Raw genomic sequence first — 26612 nt, 5'->3', positions numbered from 1 at the left:
TTCCACCGCGGAGGAAAGCCAGGTATTTATTCTAAGCTGAGCCTTGTGATCCGGTTTAGAAAAAAAGAAAGTAAATATCTTGTTCCGGTGGTGGGTTCCTGTTGGCGTCGCATTGTTTTTGCTCCCCACATAATTGCAAATCAATTAGTTTAGTCTCGCTAGTCACGCTACGAGTTAGCATAAAAGATGGACTTACCAAACAATCATTATAACAAAAGAAACGAAATGATTATACCAAACTAAACACATTTTAAACTGGGGGAATCATTTTGGAGGTGCACGGCACCGGAGGTTCCAGCCGCCTGATGACGTAAAGTTATTTCCGTCCACACCGGATCAGAAACCCGAAAATGGCATTGATCCCAGGCTAGGGACCCCCACACCAGATTTGTGTTCAAATGTTTAAATGTTCTTGTAAATAGCAGATCATGCGACGCCCTTTGAGCTTGTAGATCGTCTATTTTCAAATCGCTGACGAATATAGACATGGAAATTGCTCATGTCATGTGGCCATTAATTAAGTCGCTTCTTTTGGGCTTATTTTCGTAGACCCTGGTTGCTTGTTTCTCTCGCAAAAACCTGGCAACACTGGCCACCGCGCATCCGCATCGCCATCGTGTGCTGGTCGTTGCTGCTGCTCCAGGAACGCACTGTTCCTTAAAGCGGGTAAAAACACATGTTAACTTAGTTCAAATAGACGATGTGCTAGTTGTTTACGGACCGAGGAGGCTACCTACCGTCGACATTAACTAACTGCCTGAGGAGGAGGAGGTAACTGGTTGTATATACGACATGAATGATATAACAGTGGCTACTTGAGTTTAGTCGTGGGTTTTTGTTCATGCTAACCTTAGCTTAGCAACTCCATTCAGGCTTGGCCTGGCTTAGCCAGATTGACGTTACACAATTCATAGTTTATACAACCACATGGTAGACTGAATGTCCAAGTGTGTTTAAGTAAACCTAATTAATTAACTTGGTGGTTTAGATGAACGTGAAGTGGCTTTCAATGAGTTATAAGCTAGTGCTCAGTCTTTGTTGATGTGTGTACTGTGTGTGCACGCGCCGGAAAGAGCCAAGAAGAGCCTGGCTTGTGACTGACTATCTAGTCTTTGTGTTTATTCATTCATCTGATCATCTCTCAATGCCAGATTAACGCTATAACAGCCAGATAATTAGGCTATGGTGATGGTGTGATGATAATACTGAGAGCATTGGCATTGTCATTGCTTTAACGTGATATTGGCACTGGCAAAAAAGTCTTAAGCATATCTCCATAAATGCCCCCCACCCCCAACTGTTTACTGTACATATTTTTTCTTTTTACTACTCGTTTATATGATGATTTTGCATATGTTGTATACTATTGTTTGTCTTTAAATGTCTCGACAAATTGAATACACAGGACCCCAATGGAAACAAGTCATAGTGCTTTCTTGGGTTTATCCTTTTAGCATCTTTGTATAAGACTGTACCTCTGTGCTTTTTTGTAAACTGTTAGTGAAGTATTTAATCCAAAAAAAAAAGCGCACTGGCAAATACTTTACACCATCATTGTTACTTATTGCAAATCCTCTGTTTTTTTCTTTTTAGTCGTGAGGCGCCATGGCATCTACCTTTCCCTACCGAGGGGTCCCTGGGGGGATGCCACCAGGCATACCTCCTCCAGTTCAGCTCCCAGATTACATGTCTGAAGAAAAACTGCAAGAGAAAGGTATGTATGAGGTTCAAACTTGTGGGTTATAACTTCATTTTTGATGTGTGTATGAAGACGGTTTGCTGTTAACAGCTAATGTTGTACCTTTTTAAATCCTACCATTTGACATGTCTGTCTATTGTTAATTGCTCTTTTAGCAAGGAAATGGCAGCAGTTGCAGGCAAAGCGCTACTCTGAAAAGAGAAAGTTTGGCTTTGTGGATGCCCAGAAGGAGGACATGCCTCCAGAGCATGTCCGGAAGATCATCAGGGACCATGGAGACATGACTAACAGGAAATTTCGGCATGACAAGAGGGTCTACCTGGGGTGAGCATGAATGTCTTGCATCCGAGTGTGTCAAAACTAAAGGTATTAACCCATTGAGACCTGGAACGCATCTGTGTCACTTTTTAGATTTGAGCAAAAAAAAAACATTATTTTATACTTTGGCTATTCAAAAATAGCAGATATACAAGCTCGTAGCGCGGCACCGAGTGCCGCGCTACAAGCTTGTAGATCTGCTATTTTTGAAAATGTGTGCAAATCTTTGAATATATTCTTTTAAAGCGAACATTTGTAACTAAAATCTTTGCTTCTGGGGGTCCCTATCACAACATATTTTGAGATGGGGGTCGGCGGCCAAATACATTTTGGGGGTCCTTGACATGAAAAAGTTTGAGAACCACTGATATAGAAACATAGGTTTTTCAGAAAACTGTTGGGATTTAGGAGACATGTAGAATCGGGCTTCAGGTCTTAATGGGTTAATGGTCCTATTTAAAATCAACGTGATGTTGTTTTTTAATGTCTTGGCTGTAAAGCTGCCCAAAATCAGTAAAAACTCATGATCGTTCATTAGTTCCGTAAGCCAGTAAATAAAGGCCTGCTGTTGTATCTTATTTCTTTCACTGATAATCTGGTAACACTCAAACTTGCATTCTATCACTCATTGTCATTCCCTATCCCCCTCCCATCTATTTTCAGAGCATTGAAGTACATGCCCCATGCAGTGCTGAAGCTGCTGGAGAACATGCCCATGCCCTGGGAGCAGATCCGAGATGTGCCTGTGCTCTACCACATCACAGGAGCCATCTCCTTTGTCAATGAGATCCCTTGGGTCATAGAGCCTGTCTACATTGCCCAGTGGGGGTAAGGCCGTCGGTTAAAGTAGCAATCTTTGTGTAATTAGGCTTTTGTCACACCGTGATGATTGAATTATACAGCCAAAAAGTTGTGAGAGAAAAGGCTTCAAATATCAAGGAAAACGTTTTCAAACGTTTAAAATAAATATTTTCATTGCTCCTAATCTGCTTTTCCCCATCCCAGTGCCATGTGGATCATGATGCGTCGTGAAAAGCGTGACCGTCGGCACTTCAAACGCATGCGCTTCCCACCGTTCGACGATGAGGAGCCGCCGCTTGACTACGCTGATAACATCCTGGATGTGGAGCCATTGGAGGCCATCCAGATGGAACTAGACCTCGAGGAAGATAATTCGGTGTCGGAATGGTTCTATGAGCACCAGCCACTCAAAGACGCCACCAAGTAAATCCCGCTTTGCTCTCTGAACAGACACCCTAGGAGCTAACTTATACTTTGTTGCATGAGTCGACTCAAAAACCTCGCAAATGTGTCAAAGTATAAATTAGGCCTAGGCTTAACATTTCATCTGCTATCTTAGTGACTCCTACCATCTTTGCTAAAAGTAATAGAAGTAATAATCTAAAAGTTTCTAAAGCAACACATGTTAAAAGGCCAAGTAAGGGAGGAATGATAGTTATTGAAACGAGCATGACAACAATTGGACTTTAAATTTAAGTAAATGGTGGTAGAAAATGATAAAACATTGTTCCATTGATAGATCTCTGGCTGATCTCCGCATATTCTGTGATGTTTTCACATCGGTGTGTGAAACTGTTCCAATCTCGCTCCCAAGGTTTGTGAATGGCACCACCTACCGTCGCTGGCAGTTCACCCTACCTATGATGTCCACCTTGTACCGCCTGGCCAACCAGCTACTGACTGACCTGGTGGACTATAACTACTTCTACTTGTTTGACCTCAAGGCCTTCTTCACCTCCAAGGCCCTCAACATGGCCATTCCCGGGGGACCCAAGTTTGAGCCCCTTGTCAGAGACGTCAACCTCCAGTAAGGAACATCTGCCAGTAATGGGATGGGAGATGGTGTTAAATGACCATACTGCCATCAACACAACATGGCATTATCTATTCACAGCTGCAGCCATAGTATATCATAGATACATTACTTTCAGACTTTGCATTGGTTTTATATATTTTGTTCAAGTGAATTTGTATAAACATACTTGAATCATGCTAGTCATTGTTGGCCAAACACCTTTGCGCTGTTAATACGTTACATATGTTTGAATTGTATTCAAAATTTGATTAGACTAGACTTCTCAAATCACTAAAAAAATTAAAACGCAATCATCATCCTCAAATTTGTGGAATCTAGTAGCTCCCTATAAAATCAAACAAACCACGCTATGATTTGGAAAATGATCCCCAGTAATTTCAAGGATATTGAGTGGTAGTTAACTGGCTGACCCGGCATGGTCCTTTTAGAAGTTCTCTACTATGCTGCAAGCACTGTCTTTGGCTTTTGTTGTATTACTAGAAACAAATTTCGGGCTTTTTTTGTATATATCTATTGTTCAATCAATAGTGAGGAAGATGTTCTGACAAAACCTCCCAGTACGTTTTGTGTCTCGAGAGCTCGTCCTCAAAAGCTATGGAAAAACTTGGATGATGCGTTGTATCGAAGATAAGCACCCAGACACGGAACATATTGTTATAACAACAGGTTATACCGTATATTTGGTTCATGCAAATATATTTTATCCTAACCTATTTTCTTTAGCAGTGTATGCTAGGGCTTTCACCAACTAGTCGACTAGTCGACTTTGTTGGTACTAGTCGAATAGTTTTTTTTAATTTTTTTTATATATTTTAAATGTATTTATTTATTTATTTATTTTAATGCCATAGTAATGGCCCATCTTACTATTATAATTATCCTCCTGACTTTATTTTTTATCAAAAGGGGGTCAAAAGTATGCCCAATAAAAGCCTATTATTGGGCAATGGGAATCCTTGGAGACGCTGCTGTGCCAGAAGCGCTTCCCTTAAAACGCCATAAAAATAAGGGCAGGAGGATAATAATAATAGTAATATAGTAGTAGGATGGCATTAAAACAATGCCCCCCCCCCTAAAAAATATATATATATTTATTTTTTGTAAAAAAATAAATAATGTAAATTTCGACTAGTCGACTACTACTTGGTCAAATGAGTCGACTAGTAAAAATCATTAGTTGTGAATGCCCTAGTGTATGCTGTTAGTCCTCTTTTTCTTACATTTGCAATTATATATTGAATTTATCTGTTAACAGCATGTTAGTACCCTCTGATTAATCCCATCTCTCACAGACAGTCTGTCAAAGTAAGCCTGGCTATATTGTGCAGCTGAATTGTGAATTCACTGTCCTCCTACAAAGGCGCATTTGCATTGGTCTGCTTGCCTATGCGTAAGAACTGGAGGAATATTAAAATGAATGGTCCTTTTTTGTTGTGCCTACAGCACTTGCAGTTGGCCTGTGAACATTCAGACATATTTTATCATTAATATACTTCTGTTAGTTGGTGGTTGTGGGAGGAGGATATATTTGCAATTATATATTTAATGTATCTGTTAACACCATGTTAGTAGTTACACTAAGTTCATTGACCTCTTTTTAACCCTTCCACAGGGACGAAGACTGGAATGAGTTCAATGACATCAACAAGATCATCATCAGACAGCCTATTAGGACAGAGTACAAGATTGCCTTCCCGTACCTGTACAACAACCTGCCCCACCATGTCCACCTCACCTGGTCAGAGAAACTCCATAAGACTTTGTTGGATGAATGAATGAATTGCCCTGAATAGGCACTTGGCCAAAATAAATGAATGATGAATAGGCACTTATCAAAACAAATCTAAAAGCTGTCAATTTTGTTGGACCTATTTGGTTTTAGAGGTAGAATTTGTTTTTGATTATATTTTGAAGGTATCTGCACAAGCTGTAAATGGGAAATGATACCTTGGTGTGAAGCCTCAATCTCAAGGCATGCTGTTGTAAGATGTGTTTTGTGTATATGTACCGGTAATACAAACCATTTTAGTCTATAATAAATCATTAAACCCCAAACTATTGCACCTAAGGTTGGGATCAAATATATGCTGTATGCAAAATACCCACTGCAACTATTAACTGTAAGAAATGTGTGCCTCTGCAGGTACCATACACCCAATGTGGTGTTTATCAAGACGGAGGATCCAGATCTGCCAGCTTTCTACTTTGACCCTCTGATTAATCCCATCTCTCACAGACACTCTGTCAAAGTAAGCCTGGCTATATTGTGCAGCTGAATTGTGAATTCACTGTCCTCCTACAAAGGCGCATTTGCATTGGTCTGCTTGCCTATGCGTAAGAACTGGAGGAATATTAAAATGAATGGTCTTTTTTGTTGTGCCTACAGCACTTGCTGTTGACCTGTGAACATTCAGACATATTTTTTTATGACTAATATACTTCTGTTAGTTGGTGGTTGTGGCAGGTGGACAAGGTGATCTAGAATTGAACTAGAATCATATAACCTCACCATAACCTTGCAAACTCTTGTTCCAACCCACTCAGAGTCAAGAGCCTTTGCCTGAAGATGACGAGGAGTTTGAACTGCCTGAGTATGCGGAGCCCTTCCTCAAGGAAACTCCGCTCTACACAGACAACACAGCCAATGGTATCGCCCTGCTCTGGGCACCACGTCCCTTCAACCTGCGCTCCGGACGGACCAGGCGTGCCATTGACATCCCTCTCATCAAGAACTGGTTAGCATGTTGAACCAGATGTGATATTTTACATTCATATAACATATGCACAACTGCATAAAACACAACCGGAAACATCTAGCAACAAAAACAAATGGTGAAACTTGGTTAATTAAAATTAACTGTGAATGTTACTTGACAGGTACCGTGAGCATTGTCCAGCTGGCCAGCCAGTGAAGGTGCGTGTGTCATACCAGAAGTTGCTCAAGTACTACGTGCTCAATGCCCTTAAACACAGACCACCCAAAGCACAGAAGAAACGGTGAGTGTTGTACAGCATTGCTTAACCAGAGGATTTCATTGCACATTTTCATTATTGTCGCCAATATTATATTTGATATTCCGTCACAGGAATTGTGTATGTTGTGTATGTCTGTCCATTCAAAAGTAGGCCGCTCAGGGGTGCCCGTTGGCTCCGCCAGTTAGTGCACAGACCACATGCTCATTGTGTGCTGAGTTTGAATCCGACTGTTGTCATATAGTGCATGTGTCCCTTATCTCTGACCTATCTAATCAAGCAAAAATTGCCCTCAACAAGTCTCTCTTAGTTCCATGGACATTGTGAAGCACCTTTGTTTCATAGGTGAAGTATTTATGAAGAGTGCTATTTCCATTTGGCCAAATGAGACATGAAACACTAGTCGCCATGCCTGTAAGCAGCCAGCCTGAATTGTGCAGCTTTGCCAATTAACACAGCGTTGTGATTTGTACGTCTTTGTTCTCAAACTGCACACATGGTAATTTACTATGAACAGCTAAAGAGTAGACAGGGAGGCATTGGTATTGGACTCGGTCTTGTTTTTTTGCATTGCCTACCATTTTGCTGCTACTCACCTTTTAAAAGCTTAACGTGTTTTCGATTTGTTTCCAGGTACCTTTTCCGTTCCTTCAAGGCCACTAAATTCTTCCAGTCCACAAAGCTGGACTGGGTGGAAGTGGGTCTGCAGGTGTGCCGACAGGGCTACAACATGCTGAATCTGCTCATCCACAGAAAGAACCTCAATTACCTGCATCTTGACTACAACTTTAACCTGAAGCCAGTCAAGACACTCACCACTAAGGTACATCTGCCATGGCAGTCTTATCACATATTACAGAGGGCATCGCAGTAGTTAAGTTCGAGTGACGATGATTGAGTTAAGTGCTAAATTCCAGTGGATGCCTTGACTTGAAAGCTAATTGGCAATATACCAATGTTGCTCTACACTGGGCCCCTTTTTTACATTACTTGTTTGACCCTATGCACAAATTCCTCAAAGTGTCATATTTTAGAGACATAATTTCCTTTAGAGAATGATGTCGACTGTATCATCTGCCTTGGTCCCAAGAAAATGTTCTGACTCGTGGTTGTCTGTGTTCCTGTCCTCTAGGAGCGTAAGAAGTCAAGATTCGGCAATGCTTTCCACTTGTGCAGAGAGGTGCTACGTCTCAGCAAGCTGGTGGTCGACAGCCACGTGCAGTACAGACTGGGAAATGTTGATGCATTCCAGGTAGGAACTAGGGCCTTATTATACAGTAGGACCAATCATCCTGTAATGGACACCCACGCCAGCAAAGGACACGTTTTGACCTGTGACTTTGGCATCAGTGTTACAATCTGCATCTATGAATGAGTCTGTTATGCAAGCGTTTGTATTAAGAAGTCATGTTCTGTTTTTTGCACATAGTATAAGTACCTCCATTAATCAGCAGAATGGCATAATATTGTAACTGTTATGGTAGCCATGCCCATGATCATGATTGTTTTAAAACTTTGCCCATACGTATATTATAGTTGTCTGACGGGCTGCAGTACATCTTTGCCCATGTGGGCCAGCTGACCGGCATGTACCGCTACAAATACAAGCTGATGAGACAAATCCGCATGTGCAAAGACCTCAAGCACCTCATCTACTACCGCTTCAACACCGTGAGTACATTGACAGAATAAATGTTATGCTCTTCATAACAGTGAAGTTGTAGAAAGGACTATTTTTCCACTATTGAGAACATCTCATTATACACTTACACTGACTTAATATGTGTGTGTATGTTGACTAGGGTCCTGTGGGTAAAGGTCCAGGCTGTGGCTTTTGGGCCCCTGGCTGGAGGGTGTGGCTGTTCTTCATGCGAGGCATCACTCCACTGTTGGAAAGGTGGCTGGGCAATCTGCTGGCCAGGCAGTTTGAAGGTCTGCATACCACTCCCCAGCCCTGCTGTTCCCCCAGTGCTTGTGCACAATTCACAAATAGTTAAATTGTGTTTGAAGCATGATTTCAGAGCCTTGCCAATGTAACCGATTTCCATGTATAACCCTTACAGGGCGTCATTCAAAGGGTGTGGCCAAAACTGTGACCAAGCAGCGTGTGGAGTCCCACTTTGACCTGGAGCTGCGTGCGGCCGTGATGCACGACATCCTGGACATGATGCCTGAAGGCATCAAGCAGAACAAGGCCAGGACCATCCTGCAGCACCTGAGCGAGTCTTGGAGATGCTGGAAAGCAAACATCCCCTGGAAGGTCAGCCTTCTAGAACTCACTTAAAGCTTACAGTTTGATTTTATTTGCCAGTAAATTAAAGCACTTAGAGTGCAGAGGTTAAAATATTTGTATAGATGCAATTGAATTCACTGACTGTCTCTTTATTTCAGCCAGTAATGTAGCTTCTTAATGGGGTTTTCTATTGCAGGTGCCCGGCCTGCCCACCCCAATTGAGAACATGATTCTGCGCTACGTGAAGGCCAAGGCTGACTGGTGGACCAACACTGCCCACTACAATCGTGAACGAATCCGCCGTGGAGCCACTGTGGACAAGACCGTGTGCAAAAAGAACCTGGGGAGACTGACCCGTCTCTACCTGAAGGCAGAGCAGGAGAGACAGCACAACTACCTGAAGGTATTGCTATTGTCCACTAGAGGGCAGCTCCTTCACTGCTCATTTTAATAACCACTTAAAGCTGCAATCCAATCCTGCAATAATAGACGGGTGTTGCATGAAGGTCAAATCTCAATTTATGTCTTTTAATAAAATATGCCTAGAAGGTCCAAGTTATGGCCTGCATCTAAATTGTTGTATATTGATTCATTGAAGAGAGGTAGTCAATGTAAAGGGTTATACTGTGTAAATAAGTATGCTTTGTTTATTAATTCATTAACATTAATTATAAGCAGTGAAAAATGTTATCCTTATGTCCTCAGACTCTCCTGATCCAGTGGCGTCACATGTGATGTGAGCTATACTTGATAGAGGTTTGATAAGAGGAATGTTTTTTGTCTTTGTGCCAATAGGATGGTCCCTACATCACAGCTGAAGAGGCCGTTGCCATCTACACCACCACCGTGCACTGGCTTGAGAGCCGTCGTTTCTCACCCATCCCTTTTCCCCCACTCTCATACAAACATGACACCAAACTGCTCATCCTGGCCCTGGAGAGGCTCAAGGAGGCTTACAGGTAACATTGAAGCATTCAATGCTACTTTCATGCAAGATAAAGATGAATATATCTGGATAATTCCACACTGGGTGAGATTATATTGTTTATTTCTTTGACTTTCTTTTCGTCAGTGTGAAGTCACGTCTGAACCAGTCTCAGAGAGAGGAGCTGGGTCTGATCGAGCAGGCCTACGACAACCCCCACGAGGCCCTGTCTAGGATCAAACGTCACCTGCTCACCCAGAGAGCGTTCAAAGAGGTCAGTAACACCCTAAAACCAAATCTTATTACCGTAACTTAATTAAATGTCTTGGTTATAAAGGCATAGATATGCGGGGGGGGGGGGGGGCGGGGGGTTTTAGCAGTCCACGTGATTCGTGACAATCCCTTTGCAACTAATTATCGTACACTAACTAAGAATAGTTTGATTTGTTGATATTTCAGGCCAAAGTGGCACAAAAAATAAATACAATTAATGCAGCCTTAAATGTCTATGGCAGTGGTTTTCAACCCTTTTCATATCAAGGACCATTATTTATTCGGCATTTGAGCCACGGACCACCATTTGATAAGATTTAGACTCAAAGACTTAGAATATTTTGTTATCGTTGAATACGATTTTGTTGGATACATTCCATGCTGTATTGATGTTGGTACCATAGAAGAGACTACAGGCAAACTTTTATCAAAATAACTGTTCTTTAATTAAGTAATGCAGATGTCTAACAATACTTTTACTCTTGAGAGCGTAAAATGAAACCAAATGGATCTATAAGGGTCCATTTGGTTACCAACTCCATCATTTAGCTGTGGACCTCCTGGAACACCCTCAAGGACCACTGGTGGTCCCCGGACCACTGGTTGAGAACCACTGGTCTATGGGTATCCACATTCGGTTCCAAGTAGGAACCAAATTTCATTACCCAACCCTGTCTTTACCCTGCCATCCATCTCAGTCGGTGTGCCCTATTCCTGTTGTCTCCAGGTGGGTATTGAGTTCATGGACCTCTACAGCCACCTGGTCCCAGTATACGATGTGGAGCCTCTGGAGAAGATTACAGACGCCTATCTCGACCAATACCTGTGGTACGAGGCGGACAAGAGGCGACTCTTCCCTCCCTGGATCAAACCTGCCGACACAGAGCCTCCACCACTGCTGGTCTACAAGTGGTGCCAAGGTGAGGCCTCTGTCCGTGCTTCTCATGAAGTCATAGAGCTGTAAATGGAGAGCCGGGTCTGAGTCTTGTCACATCTGTGGTTTTGGGTGGAGGGCAGTGAGCTCAATATTAATCATTGATAAGCAAGTAACAAGTGAGTATTGCCTAAAATAATGTAATTTATTTTATTTTCCAGGCATCAACAACTTGCAGGATGTGTGGGAGACGACGGAGGGTGAGTGTAACGTGATGCTGGAGTCACGCTATGAGAAGATGTACGAGAAGATCGATCTGACGCTGCTCAACAGACTGCTGCGTCTCATTGTGGACCACAACATTGCTGACTACATGACTGCCAAGAACAACGTGGTCATCAATTACAAGGTCGGCCAAAGGCATATTAAATATGTATTTTCACTAGCATTTAGTTATTTCTACAATATGCAGTGGATTTGGAACAAAATCACATTTGCATGATAAAGAAATGTTTTGATTTATTAAGCATTTTTTGATTTGTTCTTTTGATTTGAACTTTATTTGTAATTTGAGTGTGTATACTGTGTTGTCGCTGAAGACATGGTTTACCGTTTTTAGTGCCATCATTTTATGTGTATTTTGTTATCCTACTGCATTTAAAAACTGTCTTGCAACCAGAAAGTCCTTAATGAATCTAAATATATTGTTCTCTCTCCTCCACATCCAGGACATGAACCACACCAACTCCTATGGCATCATCCGAGGCCTTCAGTTTGCCTCGTTCATTGTACAGTACTATGGCCTGGTGATGGACCTGCTGGTGCTAGGTCTACACCGCGCCAGTGAGATGGCTGGCCCCCCTCAGATGCCCAATGACTTCCTCAGTTTCCAGGACACAGTGACAGAGAGCGCTCACCCCATTCGCTTATACTGCCGCTACATCGACCGCATCCACATCTTCTTCAGGTGTGGAGTCACACAAATAACTGAAGTATAACTTAGTTGACAAAGTTCTGCCTCGCTTACAGTCTGTGGTTTCTGCTTTGTGACTAAAGAATGGGCATGTAAAGAAAAATTCAGAAAATGTATTCGGTCCCATACCTGAAATATTGAAATGGTAAATCATGTGCTTTGTGTGTATGCAGGTTTTCAGCTGATGAGGCCAGGGACTTGATTCAGAGGTACCTGACAGAGCACCCTGATCCCAACAATGAGAACATTGTGGGCTACAACAACAAGAAGTGCTGGCCACGTGATGCTCGCATGAGATTGATGAAGCACGATGTCAACCTGTGAGTTATGCCTCAGGATATTATCCAGTACAGGCCATTTTAGCTTTATTTGATAGGAGAATGTAGGGAGTAGATGGGCAGAGAGAAGGGGAGACATGCCCAAGCCCCCAGAACCGCGGTAGAACACTGAAGCTGCCGTTGCCTGGTGGTAAAATCTGGGATTGCAATACTTCCGCATTTAAAAAACACTACTGCGCATGCTCCTACCGTTTGAAACCCTAGTGCGCCCGCTCGGTGCTCAAGTCTTACGTATTTGAGCACCAAAATTTGGTGCTCAAATCAAGGAAAATGCTGAAGTAAAGTGTTCTTCTGGGTGCTTCAAATGCTGGTGAGCAACATTCATTGAAATGAATAGCTGGGGGTGGGGCAGTCTACTGTCTAGATTAGGTTTTTCGAATATTCGTGGCAGTCTCCAAATTCGTTCATTTACAGCCAAAAATATAGGCTAATGCAGTAAATCACCATTGATTTATTGTTCACACTGTCGGCTGTTTTATATTACAGTAATGTAAACTGTAGCCTAATGTAGAGGAGCTCTTCTCTACCTCTCGGTCGCACAGCAGTCCCCGCCCCTCAACATGCTGTAGCTCAGCGGCTCCACCTCTCTTATGCTCGATTTCAAAGCACTGGATCACAGACGAGAGCGATACACAGCATTTAACATTAAAACGATGTCAAATGTACATACGGTCTGTGCACTACCAGACACGCCTCGACATGTTGAAACTCTTCCCCGTTACACTTTTGTCATTTCTGATCAAATGTGTTTCTGTGACAGTCATTAAGCATGCTTTTCCCATTTAGGTTGATCAGTCATAACTTATCAATGTGTAATAATAGTTGGCTGTTTTGCATTCCATCCATCTCAGTGGTCGTGCTGTGTTCTGGGACATCAAGAATCGTCTACCCCGTTCAGTGACTACCATCCAGTGGGAGAACAGCTTTGTGTCGGTCTACAGCAAGGACAACCCCAACCTGCTCTTCAACATGTGTGGCTTTGAGTGCCGCATTCTTCCCAAGTGCCGCACCAGCTATGAAGAGTTTACCCACAAGGATGGTGTATGGAACCTGCAAAATGAGGCAAGGATGCACTGGAGAAACCCAAATGGGTCAAAAAGATTGTTTCCTTCCCACTTTCCAGACTAGCGGTGTTGTATGGCCTTTCTGGCACAGTTGCACAAACGTACTTGCTTACTTAATGCAAAGTAGTTTTTTTTTTTGCCAGGATATCCTGGTTTTACAAGTCCTCATTCTATGTTTTGTTTTTCCTGTGTAGGTAACCAAAGAACGGACAGCCCAGTGTTTCCTGCGTGTGGATGATGAATCCATGCAGCGCTTCCACAACAGAGTGCGTCAGATCCTCATGGCTTCAGGATCCACCACATTTACCAAGGTCAGCTAGTAGTAGCCTTTTGTGGACAAAACAAAATGCAAATAATCCTGCCACAATGGGGAAAATAATTTAATAACTGAAGTAATTTAGATAAATAACCAGTCAGGATAATGTCTAATCATGTCCTCCAGATTGTGAACAAGTGGAACACGGCCCTGATTGGCCTGATGACATACTTCCGTGAGGCGGTGGTCAACACACAGGAGCTCCTAGATCTGCTGGTCAAGTGTGAGAACAAGATCCAGACTCGTATCAAGATTGGCCTCAACTCCAAAATGCCCAGTCGATTCCCCCCTGTGGTGTTTTACACCCCTAAAGAGCTGGGCGGCCTGGGCATGTTGTCCATGGGTCATGTGCTCATCCCCCAGTCTGACTTACGGTAAGACAAGAGTTTGATATGGTGGTAGAGTAGGCTGTCCCCACAAGTGTGATTCTAGGCTTTCCAAACCAAGGGAATATGTAATAGCAATAGCATACATATAATATAATTTAACCATTCAGTGTGTGTGTGATGTGGTTGAATGACAATAATACTACAGCTTAATATCACAATCCAAATCATATCCATAACGTTAACTGTAGAGCGCAGAGCAATGTTTTGGTGAGGAATCGTATTATGGAGAACAGAGATGCAAAAGCAGATGGTGCTGCTGGGCTCTGCGATCGGACAGTAGGCTGCACATAATAGAGCTGTTTATAACATCTTAATGTGCCTTAATATCCGTGTAGGAAAATCGGGGTATATGATTACATCCCCAATCGGAACAAGTCTAGATCACATACACAACAATAAAGCTGACACATTTTGACTTAAAGCCTTCATCACAGCATATGATATTTATGACATTGCAATGACACTGTTGTTGTTAGTGTACAGACATAGCATAGCAATAATTAAGTGGTTATGTCTTTTACTTTCGTTCAACAAATTAGTTAACCACATTCAACCTGGTGTCCCTATTTTGGGCATGTCATTATAGGCTAACATTAGGCCTGCGTGCTTAATTCATAATCCTCTGTACGCCGTGTGTGCAACGTGTTGTGAGCTATTTCTGTCTGACAAAGTATAAATCAGGCTTAAGCGGTTATGAAATTAAAATGTCTTTCCTTCCTACCAGGTGGTCCAAACAGACGGATGTGGGCATCACTCACTTCCGGTCGGGTATGAGCCACGAGGAGGACCAGCTGATCCCTAACTTGTATCGTTACATTCAACCCTGGGAGAGTGAGTTCATTGACTCCCAGAGGGTGTGGGCAGAGTACGCCCTCAAGAGACAGGAGGCCATTGCCCAGAACAGGTAATTCCTCAAACATCCAGTGGATTCCGTGTTGATCAGTGATTCCCAACCTTTTTAAAGCCAAGATCACTTCTAAATCTAAATGCAGCACACACGGATTTTGACTTTACAACCCCGAAAGCACGTACACAACAAAATGCATTCACACACGGTATAGTGTGATACCTGTGCTTACATCTATGAGTGCTGAGAAGTATGGGCTGTCGTTTGAAATGCTTATTATTCATGATTTGTATTTGTGAAAAGGGCATCTTGGATGGGTATGTAGAAACGAAGTAGGCTTCGGCTGTCAGTGAACATGTCAGAAGAGGCTGCTTGTTTTTGTTTGAACCTGACATGGAAATAAATCATCACCATGCAAACACCTGCTTTGCTCCAACTCGAGTCTGTTGACTGTGTACTCTTTATTTTTGTGCTCACAGTTAACCATGTAAGTAAGTTCAAGTACACCCCCTGGACATGACGTTAGTATGGGGGGACTTACTCCCATTGATTGCTGAGTGCCAAGCAGGGAGGCATTGGGTCTCATTTTGAGAGTCTTTGATATGACCCAGCCGGGGATTGAACCCCGACCTCCCAGTCTCAGGGCCGACACTCTAACCACGGAGCTGGTTAACTATGTACCAGTTAACCATCGTTAACGATGTACCTACCCTCATTTCTAATTCCTATTGTCACTCAACCAGAACAGTTGATACTATGAAGCCTCATATCAGTGCGTCTTTTGTATCCCAGGCGTCTGACCCTGGAGGACTTGGAGGACTCATGGGATAGAGGGATCCCCCGTATCAACACCCTGTTCCAGAAGGACCGACACACACTGGCCTACGACAAGGGCTGGAGAGTCCGGACTGACTTCAAACAGTACCAGGTAAGACGCAGACAAAGTGATTAAATGGTTATTTGGGGAAATGGTGGTTGAGTTTGACTTGAATGTTTGTTTAATTTTAAAAGCAGACACAGGCCTTCAGTGATGTTCTACAATTTCTACTTTTTAGTTCAATAATGATTGGGAGAAACTAATGAGTCAGCCCGACCGAAATGTCATGAATTATTTTAACAATAGTCATATATTTGTGGCATGTGTGTCGTGCCTCGTTCCCCTCGTGTTCTGCTGCATTTAAGGTTGCACCTTTTCCGTTAAGGCTGTAGAGTCAGGAAATTGAGGGCTGAAAGGTGGTAGGACATGCAACACCGGTCTCCCTCCGTTATTGAACCGGGGACATTCCATTTGTCTGGGTTGAAGAACTCTCTCCAATCATTTGCTGGCATGCCCTGACACTTTTCTATTTGTTTTATTAGTGCAATTTATGAACATGTGTGATTATTTGTACAGGTCCTGAAGCAAAATCCATTCTGGTGGACCCACCAAAGACACGACGGCAAGCTGTGGAACTTGAACAACTATCGTACAGACATGATCCAGGCCCTGGGTGGTGTGGAGGGCATCCTTGAACACACACTTTTCAAAGGCACTTACTTCCCAACCTGGGAGGGTCTCTTCTGGTGAGACGGCCTTTTTAACAAACTTTTTGATGAGATGGTGAAATGTTTGAGTATTTTTGGGGGGTTTTCCCATTTTGCTCTATCATAACATAAGCTGGTGTTGGGCAGTATATCAGATTATCCAATATAAATCTAATGATAAAAATTCTAAAAATCTGTATTTATCTCTTTCAAAAAATTCAAGGCAAAGTAACCTGCCAAAATATCTGTTTGTTCTTTTCTTTCCCTTTTTAAACCTGCGTAATTGAGAAGTCTGTCCGTAAATGAAGACAGATAAATAGACCTTTTATTGACCCTGAGGGAAATTCAGCATAACGCAGAGGCACACTGTCGCATTGGATCATTAAGGACGTTTATAGAAAACGTTACAGTATCATCACATTTATCGACATTTTCCCCATAAATGTAGAGATATCAGTTTTATATTGCTTGAACCCGAGTTACTGTAACCTCATACTCTGACGTCCTGTTCTCCAGGGAGAAGGCCAGTGGATTTGAGGAGTCCATGAAGTGGAAGAAGCTGACCAATGCCCAGAGGTCTGGTCTGAATCAGATCCCCAACCGTCGATTCACACTCTGGTGGTCTCCCACCATCAACAGAGCCAATGTAAGTACAGATATCGCCCTCCAAAGCTGTCCCACTTCACAAAGGGAGTGACATGAGCTTCATATACAGTAACACTAGTTGTGGGGTGGCTTGGAGGAGGGAGTAAAACAAATCTCAGATATAAATGAAAATAACTTGCCAACTGTTTAACAACTTAATTTCTCTTCCTAGGTGTACGTAGGCTTCCAGGTGCAGCTTGACCTGACGGGAATCTTCATGCACGGCAAGATCCCCACGCTGAAGATCTCCCTCATTCAGATCTTCAGGGCTCATTTGTGGCAGAAGATCCATGAGAGCATTGTTATGGATCTCTGTCAGGTATGCAGGTTTTACCCTCATCACCGTCATATCATCATATAGAGGTTTATCAGATAAGCCAGTTGCCGCTATATGTACATTGCTGTCTTTTAAGTAGATTTCAAATAGATTATTAAATTGATTTTTTTTTACAAAGTGGTTAGTGTTAATTGATAGTAAAACATTACAGTCTTGAAAAAAGCTAGTACACATTATTTAAAATATTTGAGCTGTACCCAGCCACATTATTAACACCACTGTTATTGTGTGTTCAGGTCTTTGACCAAGAGTTGGATGCCCTGGAGATTGAGACGGTACAGAAGGAAACGATCCACCCCAGGAAGTCCTACAAGATGAACTCTTCCTGTGCCGACATCCTCCTCTTTGCCTCCTACAAGTGGAACGTCTCTCGGCCTTCACTGCTCGCCGATTCCAAGTATGTCTTCAGGAGATGATGTTACGTTTGACACTATAGATCAGTTATAGAAGCGTCATTTAAAAGTGTCGTCTTGAACCTTGGTCATCACTAAATTTGTTTGTTTTGACTTTGGTGTTTTTACACCAGGTGTTAGCACTGTAAAGATTTGGTAGTAATTTTGAAAGCATTCTATAATTTCTCCCAAAATCTTTGTTCTTATTTCAAACATGGTCCTCTGCCTACAGGGACGTGATGGACAGCACCACCACACAGAAGTACTGGATTGATATCCAGCTGCGCTGGGGCGACTACGACTCGCACGACATCGAGCGTTATGCCCGGGCAAAGTTCCTGGACTACACCACGGACAACATGAGTATCTACCCTTCCCCCACTGGGGTGCTCATTGCCATCGACCTGGCCTACAACCTGCACAGGTTAGCGACGCTGCTCGCATGCATATGTAACCATAATCCCACCATGTGATTGTTTCTTGCCTGACTGTTTTACTGTTGAGTAAACACTGCCAATCTGATGCAAATAGATTCCTTATTGTTGTGAATCTACCTGGCTATCACAAATGCAGGTTGATACTTATATTCTAGTACTCTTAGTGTATAGGTTGATACTTATATTCTAGTAGTCTAAGTATCTATTTTGAATGGTCAAGTTTCTTGCTATGAGAACAGCATATTAATTAACCTACCTATTAACTGGATGATGGGTCTAGGCAACCATTTACTAATAAGAATTACACAGCAGCAAGTCAGAGTTTCATTCTTGCTTGCTACTTTTTGTTAGATGAGCGTGAACATCTGTGACATTTGTCACACCATAGCTCAAACTGTGAGAAGGGTTTTTCCCTTGAAGTTTCACAAACTTCCCTTCTCTAGTTACTTTGTTGACGAAGGCATAAAAACATAACCAAAATGGAGTATTTGACTGTCTCTGATCTCTCTCCCTCTTTAGTGCCTATGGTAATTGGTTTCCTGGAGGCAAGCCACTGATCCAGCAGGCCATGGCCAAAATCATGAAGGCCAACCCTGCCCTGTACGTGCTGAGGGAACGCATCCGCAAGGGTCTCCAGCTGTACTCCTCAGAGCCCACTGAGCCCTACCTGTCCTCGCAGAACTATGGCGAGCTGTTCTCCAACCAGATCATCTGGTTCGTAGATGACACCAATGTGTACCGAGTCACCATCCACAAGGTGAGAAAACGCTTTCTAAATTCTGCAAAGATTTTTTCTGTACCTTTTTTTTCAATATAGTTTTTCTGGAATGTGGCCATGGGAATGTTTTATTTAATTTTTTTAAACAATGTTTTCATCTACTTTATTATGAACCGGTTTTAATGGTGGTTGAATTGGGGAATATGCTAAATATTTTGTGTTTAGTTATGTATTTTTTATCTCTCTCTCCTCAGACCTTTGAGGGTAACTTGACCACCAAGCCCATCAACGGTGCCATCTTCATCTTCAACCCAAGGACAGGCCAGCTCTTCCTGAAGATCATCCATACCTCTGTGTGGGCTGGGCAGAAACGTCTGGGACAGGTACATTTTGCCAACGTCAGGGTGGTTATTGTCCTGCTTTAACAATATTACACTTATCAATTTAATTCCTTAACCGTACTTCTCTCAATACCAAATATTATATTTCGCCAAACAATAAGCTTATACAGTGAAACCTGAAAGCTTTATATAAACTTAAATTTAGACTTTCTTGACATTAAGGCCTTAAAACGTTTTTTTGTTTTTGTAATTATTTACTTTTTTTTTTTATTTAATAAAAGGCCATTCAATCTGAGTCAGGTTAGTTGTGGGGTTGTTTTGGCTGTAACCAACACTGTCATCAGTGACTCAACTGAAGTACTCCCTCTATGTCTCTGTAGCTGGCCAAATGGAAGACAGCTGAAGAGGTGGCTGCCCTGATTCGATCCCTCCCTGTGGAAGAGCAGCCCAAGCAGATCATTGTGACCAGGAAGGGCATGCTGGACCCACTTGAGGTGAGACTTGGACATGCTAACATGTTCTGTCCTGAATGGTCTGTCTAATGACCAGCCTGGATTAGCAACTCTGTATGCATTCATGATAGTCAAATCTGCGTTCATTGATTTCATGTCTAATACCGAGCATTGTCTGTTCCTTCTCTAGGTCCACTTGCTGGATTTCCCCAACATTGTGATCAAGGGGTCAGAGCTGCAGCTGCCTTTCCAGGCCTGTCTGAAAGTGGAGAAGTTTGGAGACCTGATCCTGAAGGCTACCGAGCCCCAGATGGTGCTCTTCAACCTCTACGATGACTGGCTCAAGACCATCTCCTCATACACTGTGAGTCACACTCTTCCTTCATGGTAGAAGATTAATGGGGTGTTAAAACTCGATGGTCTTCTGGTTATTGTGTATTTAAGTGACATGATTTAGTTGTATATTTTACGTGGGATTACTGTTGACCGTACAAAAAGCAATTAAGAGACAAAACAAATATAACTTAATTTCCTAACCCCAAGTCATAAATCCTTTCCAAACCATCTTGTGTAATTAGTGTCTGCCGTGTTCTCCTTTGTGTCTAGGCCTTCTCCCGTCTCATCCTGATCCTGAGAGCCCTCCATGTCAACAACGATCGGGCCAAGGTGATCCTGAAGCCTGATAAGACCACCATCACAGAGCCCCACCACATCTGGCCCACCCTCACTGACGAGGAGTGGATCAAGGTGGAGGTGCAGCTCAAAGACTTAATCCTCGCTGACTACGGCAAGAAGAACAAGTGAGTAGTAGACATACTGTAGGTACACACTGGTCAAAGCACTAGGTCAAAGTTCAAACATGCTTATATGTCTCTCTCCTCTCTCCAGTGTGAATGTGGCCTCACTCACCCAGTCGGAGATCCGTGACATCATCCTAGGTATGGAGATCTCTGCTCCGTCACAGCAGCGCCAGCAGATTGCTGAGATTGAGAAGCAGACAAAGGAGCAGTCACAGCTGACCGCCACACAGACGCGCACTGTCAACAAACACGGGGATGAGATCATCACCTCCACCACCTCCAACTATGAGACACAGACCTTCTCCTCCAAGACCGAATGGAGGGTCAGGTATGCCACAATAATTAGTTGAGCCATCAAGCAATTGCAAAACTACTCTAATGAGGCTGTCTGTGTATCAAGATGTGTGTGTATATGTTACAGTATGATTGGAGAACCAGTATGATTGAAGAAAGCGCGCTCGTTTTTACCACCCACCCAGCACTAGAGGGAGCCACAAGCCAGGCTTGTGCACAAACATATATGGCCACACACACACACAGTCACACACACACGCACGCACGCACGCACGCGCGCACGCACGCACGCACGCGCGCACGCACGCACGCACGCACGCACGCGCTCATGCTTTTTTTGGTTTATTGAAAGCAGGACTGTTTAGATACTTTTATTGTGTTCTGGCTTTTGTTTTACTTTCTCCCTCACACACACACACACACACACACACACACACACACACACACACACACACACACACACACACACAGTGATCCATGAAAAGAACTATTCTGTCCCTATCGGTTTACAACTCAAACGCGCTGAGTCGACTAGTAGAGCATCGGCCGGTCAGCGCGGGCACTCGCGCCTGGAGGCGCGAGGGCGCGCTTCCTCGGCCTCAAGCTCCACAAGTCGGCGCGCTTCCGTCATGGACAAGCGTGTGCGTGTGAACGCGTGTTCAGCGTTCCCCTCATAGATATTATGGTTCCCCTAGCGTAGCTTCCTGGTTGCTATGTGGGGGGGAACAACAAAAGACCGGTCCGCGTCGGGGCATCAAAGCCCCGCCTCTCCGCGCTCTCCTCCTCGGAGGAGGAGGAGGAGAAGGAGAGAAGGAGAGGACGGGACGGTTTATTACGCGAGGAGGAGGAGGAGGAGGAGGAGGCTCCTCTTCCTCGCGAGCCTCGCGTAATAAACCCCCGCTTCGCAGCGCCGCGTCCTCCTTCTCCTCCTCGCGAGCCTCGCTAATAAACCCTGTCTCGAAAAGCCCCGCCTCGCCCCGAAGGAGCCCCGTGCCTAAAAACGAGCGCTCTGTCTTCAATCGTACTGGTTCTCCAAACGTACTGTGACATATATACTGGAACACTGGGGGGTTCCACCACGCCTCAAGCCAAGTTCAGGCTGGTCTGGTGCATCTCAAGCAGGACTTCTAAGGCGTGAAGGAATTGAAGCCTTCCTTTTGTTATTGTTAAAAAATAATTTAATTGAATTTGGGGAATGCTAGTCTGAAGAGGTGGGTTTTGAGGGTGGTTTTATATTAAGCGAAGGTGGGGGCAGCTTTGATGTGAGCTGGGTGTTATATGGGTATTATATGAAATTGCACAGCCTTCATAGTATACACATAATCTTATGAATAAAAAACTACAGCTTTTTTGCAATACTATTGCAATGATAATCCTCAATAAGGGGTAAGTTAATGTCCTCAATAAGGGGTAAGTTAATGTTCTATGTACAAAGAACTGTGTGCCACCAGTTAATCAATAACTAGACATGAATTCCATTTTACATGATCTGTTTCTGTCCAACTCGAGTCATTCTTGTCTTGTACCTTGCGCCTCCCACAGAGCAATCTCTGCGGCCAATCTCCACCTGAGGACGAACCACATCTACGTGTCATCTGATGACATCAAGGAGACAGGATACACCTACATTCTGCCCAAGAATGTCCTCAAGAAGTTCATCTGCATCTCAGATCTGCGAGCACAGGTGTTTATCTGCAATTATTGCATTGAAATTATAACTACTATGTACTTTGCTCTGTCTTTGTATTCTACTACTAGTAGCCAGCTGCAGTCCGTTCACATTTTTACAAAATCTTGGAGTTGCGTGGCTTTGTGCTCAGATGCTCTGTGCACAGGCGCATAGATGGACCACAATTGTGTCTTTTCGCCATGGATACCGCACAGACCACAGAAGCATGAATCATGGCTCTCAATGATTGTGCCAGAAGAGTTGTGAATGTGAAACCAATATGCTTGTTTAGATGAGTGTGATCTTTTGTCCTTCCAGATTGCAGGCTACTTGTATGGCACGAGCCCACCAGACAACCCCCAGGTGAAGGAGATCCGCTGTATCGTCATGGTGCCCCAGTGGGGGACCCATCAGACTGTGCACCTGCCCAACCAGCTGCCTGGACATGAGTACCTTAAAGTAAGACTGATAATACAAAATAAAAATATGGTGTATTGTGAAAATATATATCCTTTCACAGTCCTCCATAGTTGAACTGACTAGGGAAGTGTATCCAAAGCATGGCAAATCAAGCAGCACTTGAGGTCAGGCAACACTGTTCACCCTGCAATGCCTCACGTCTCCCATCCTCCCCCATTACCAGGAAATGGAGCCCCTTGGCTGGATCCACACTCAGCCCAACGAGTCCCCTCAGCTGTCCCCACAGGACGTCACTTCACATGCCAAGATCATGGCTGACAACCCCGCCTGGGATGGAGAGAAGACCATCATCATTACCTGCAGGTAGGACCCCTTCCACCTCATCTGACCTCTTAAACTTGATATTCTTCACTTGCCTGCAAGAGAGGCTATTTTTGTTTCCAGCAACTGGTGTCTTTAGACATGCATGTCAGTTTGTAGTCTCGTAATATTTATGTAACTGACATTGAAGTCATATTGCTACTAGTATGAAAGGAAAGCACTCCCTCTGAGCATTATCATAGTCTCTAAATGGCAATATTAACATTACCACCCATATTGACAGAAAATCTCTATTTTGGCTGTTCTCTGTGTACCCAAGATTCCCATGATGCATTTTGTGGGCACTGGTCTGACCGTCATTACATCAGTGTGATATTTTTTGAACAAAAGGCATAATCGCTATTTTCTATAAACACAGTGAATAAGGGCAATGTCATAGCCACCAAGGGTAGTGGCTAAAAAACAGGAAATAGGGGTTGAAGATTTCACATTCAATCGATTGTCCCTCCAGGAACGTTTCAGTACAGCTTCGATTGCATTTCATAGACACACAGAACACTGCTCAGTATTAATGTCTGCTAAAGGAGCTAGCTTTAATGTGCACACTGGTTTTTCAGCTTCACCCCCGGCTCCTGCACACTGACCGCCTACAAGCTGACACCCAGTGGTTATGAGTGGGGCCGGCAGAACACAGACAAGGGAAATAACCCGAAGGGCTACCTACCGTCGCATTACGAGAGGGTGCAGATGCTGCTCTCTGATCGCTTCCTGGGTTTCTTCATGGTTCCGGGCCAGGTCTCCTGGAACTACAACTTCATGGGTCAGTACCCACAGTTTCTGCTTACAGATGAATGAATAATGATGTTATGGCTTGTAGCAAAAATGAAAATTGTGTTTTACAGCATTCACTTCTTCTGTTGACATAAATATATAGACTTTTTTTTCCCACTGTCTAATTTTGCTTCATGAGCGTAAGGCTCTGCCTTTACTGTAATGGGTGGAAGTATTGATAGATTTATGATCTTTTGACGACTTATAGAATAGACACAACATAGGTTTTCTGCCTCTGTGGATCTGTCTTCACTCTGAGCATCAGTGGTTAATATTAAAACCATACAACTAGAAATCTGATCAATTCAAATGTTTCAGAATGTAACCAAAGTCAGCAGATCAAATCACGTTGAGTGCCCAGTTAATTCAACCTATCTATCCAACTGCCTACAGGTGTGCGCCATGACCCCAACATGAAGTATGACCTCGCCTTGTCCAACCCCAAGGAGTTCTACCATGAAGTTCACCGACCATCACACTTCCTTAACTTTGCCTCACTGCAGGAGGGTGAAATCTACAACGCAGACCGTGAGGACGTGTATGGTTGAGAAAACTGACCGTTATTCTTTTTTGAAGAAAGGTCTATGTGAGTCATGTAAGAGCCAGCCCAGTTCAGGCATTGTAATATTTCTACTGAGCAGATGTATGTGCTACAGATATTGATGTTTGAAATTTGTATGTGAACACTTCAGGATCACCTTTTAAGATTGTTAAGATGTGGGTGTTTTCTACAAATGTTTTTTTTTACCCCATGATTCCCCAGTCCCTCCCTTTAACTTGTTTGTTTCGGCATGAAAACACATTCTGCAATTAATTTCTGTGGCTTCTGGTCCATCAGCTTACATGTACGTATGTAGTGACTGAGTAGTCAAAGTATACAGTACAGTTGTTGGCTGTAATATTTGATTATTGAATTTATTTTCAAAAGGATGAAATTCTGTTACCCCTTTAGGAATTAAAGTACAATTCAAAGTCCTTTTGTCATTCCAGCAATCAATACCCACTTATTCTATTGTACTGTATCATGTGACATTGTAGTTTGAGTTTGAATAAAGTTTTATAAATAACTTGTTTTGTGGTAATATTCTTTTAGGCTACTTTTCATCATTTAAATAGCACTGCACAGTGTTTAATATTGACCCTGCCAAATCATGGATATAATGGTAAACATCAAATCCTGAAAGCTGACTTAAAGGAGACGGTCAACGTAAGGATTGAAATGGATGAATTTTATTTATTTGTTCCTTTTCTATATATTTGATATCTTATAGCTAAATTATTTTTATTTTGCATAAATAACATGCTGATCTATGGACAAAGCAGCACATAAATCCCCATCACACAGTCCTCAAATTCACAACAATTGCCATTATCCTGTTTAGTCAGATTTAAGTATACAAATGCACAGGTTATACTATAAAGTCTGAGACGAAGAAAAAAAAGAATTGACTCTGTTTTACATCACAGGTCTACAGTGGGTGAAAATCGTTTTTGTGCTAGCTCCATTTTTTTTTTTCACGAAAGAAAGCAAGGTGGGGGGCAGAGCTGGAGAGCGAGGAGAAAAAATGAAAAATGTGGGGTTATACAGTTGGCCTCCATTTCTCTGCAACGATAATCTATGTTTGGCACAAGTAACAGTGTTGGAACTTCTGACAGAATATGTGTGTGGGAAAAAACTTATTTTATTCTGGTTTGGTTTGCCTGGGGACAAATGTGCCCTGGTTCAAACCACGGTATGTTGAGCAGTATTTCTCAGTGGCCCCTGGTCCGGTTGGTTGCTGCTAGTGAGGCTTTAAATCTATTAATCTTGTTTATAGAAATTGGAGTACTCAAGTTGTCCAAGAACTTCATTGTAATTATTTGTAATGACAATGGAATCCCCATTGTCAGCATCTTTAATTACAATGGACCTATTGTTTTGGAGTTCAGCGCTTTAAGTTGAACTTTACTCGGGTTATTGTAGGTGAAGCTTTTCTTTTTCAAATTCGAACTGCCAGTCTACATCTTTCTATTTCTATGAATATAAAATAACTTGTTTTTTGGGGCAGAGACATTGCTCATGAAGAATTATTTGCATTTTACATCTCTGTAGAATTTAAAGACAGAGAAAGAAGAATGGCTTCACTGTGCAGAAAATAGATTAGAATATACTTCCTGCAACTTCAAGTCCATAGAAACATATAAGCCACGCCTTGGCTTGTAGGCTACCTGTACTACAACCCCGAAGACAAGTGGACTAATAATATCAAACTTGTCAAACCACGCCAAGACCCACCAGTGCTTCAAAAGGCCTCACATAGTAGATAATTAAAGCTGCAAATGTAACCAATCTGTCCATTGTGATAAAATGACATCTCTAGGTGGTGCATCTG

The 26612-nt window shown here is 42.9% G+C and overlaps 1 protein-coding gene across 2 annotated transcripts; it reads left to right on the top strand.

The window, feature by feature from the left end:
- Positions 1–615: 615 nt before the first annotated feature.
- Positions 616–25307, top strand: prpf8 (pre-mRNA processing factor 8). Of its 2 annotated transcripts, none has more exons than XM_080427956.1 (43): positions 616–768; positions 1594–1714; positions 1855–2023; positions 2681–2845; positions 3023–3241; positions 3633–3845; positions 5467–5592; positions 5998–6103; positions 6399–6589; positions 6732–6851; positions 7461–7650; positions 7960–8079; positions 8364–8498; positions 8630–8759; positions 8891–9087; positions 9257–9463; positions 9856–10019; positions 10133–10259; positions 10986–11178; positions 11354–11541; positions 11861–12099; positions 12279–12425; positions 13295–13505; positions 13702–13818; positions 13950–14197; positions 14937–15116; positions 15852–15987; positions 16453–16622; positions 17100–17229; positions 17401–17547; positions 17802–17962; positions 18190–18381; positions 18914–19151; positions 19367–19495; positions 19834–19947; positions 20096–20269; positions 20512–20705; positions 20794–21033; positions 22542–22683; positions 22987–23127; positions 23312–23451; positions 24027–24229; positions 24634–25307. In XM_080427956.1, the coding sequence occupies exons 2-43, from the start codon at positions 1606–1608 to the stop codon at positions 24786–24788; spliced, it is 7017 nt and encodes a 2338-aa protein (XP_080284082.1). In that variant the 5' UTR covers positions 616–768; positions 1594–1605; the 3' UTR covers positions 24789–25307. The 2 variants fall into 2 exon arrangements, with proteins under 2 accessions (XP_080284082.1, XP_080284081.1); XM_080427955.1 differs by having other exon boundaries at positions 616–771.
- The last annotated feature ends 1305 nt before the right edge of the window (positions 25308–26612 follow it).

Source organism: Gymnoscopelus braueri (assembly GCF_963280865.1).
Source record: "Gymnoscopelus braueri genome assembly, chromosome: 5".
NCBI lineage: Eukaryota > Metazoa > Chordata > Actinopteri > Myctophiformes > Myctophidae > Gymnoscopelus > Gymnoscopelus braueri.
This window is presented reverse-complemented; position numbering and strand designations above follow the sequence as displayed.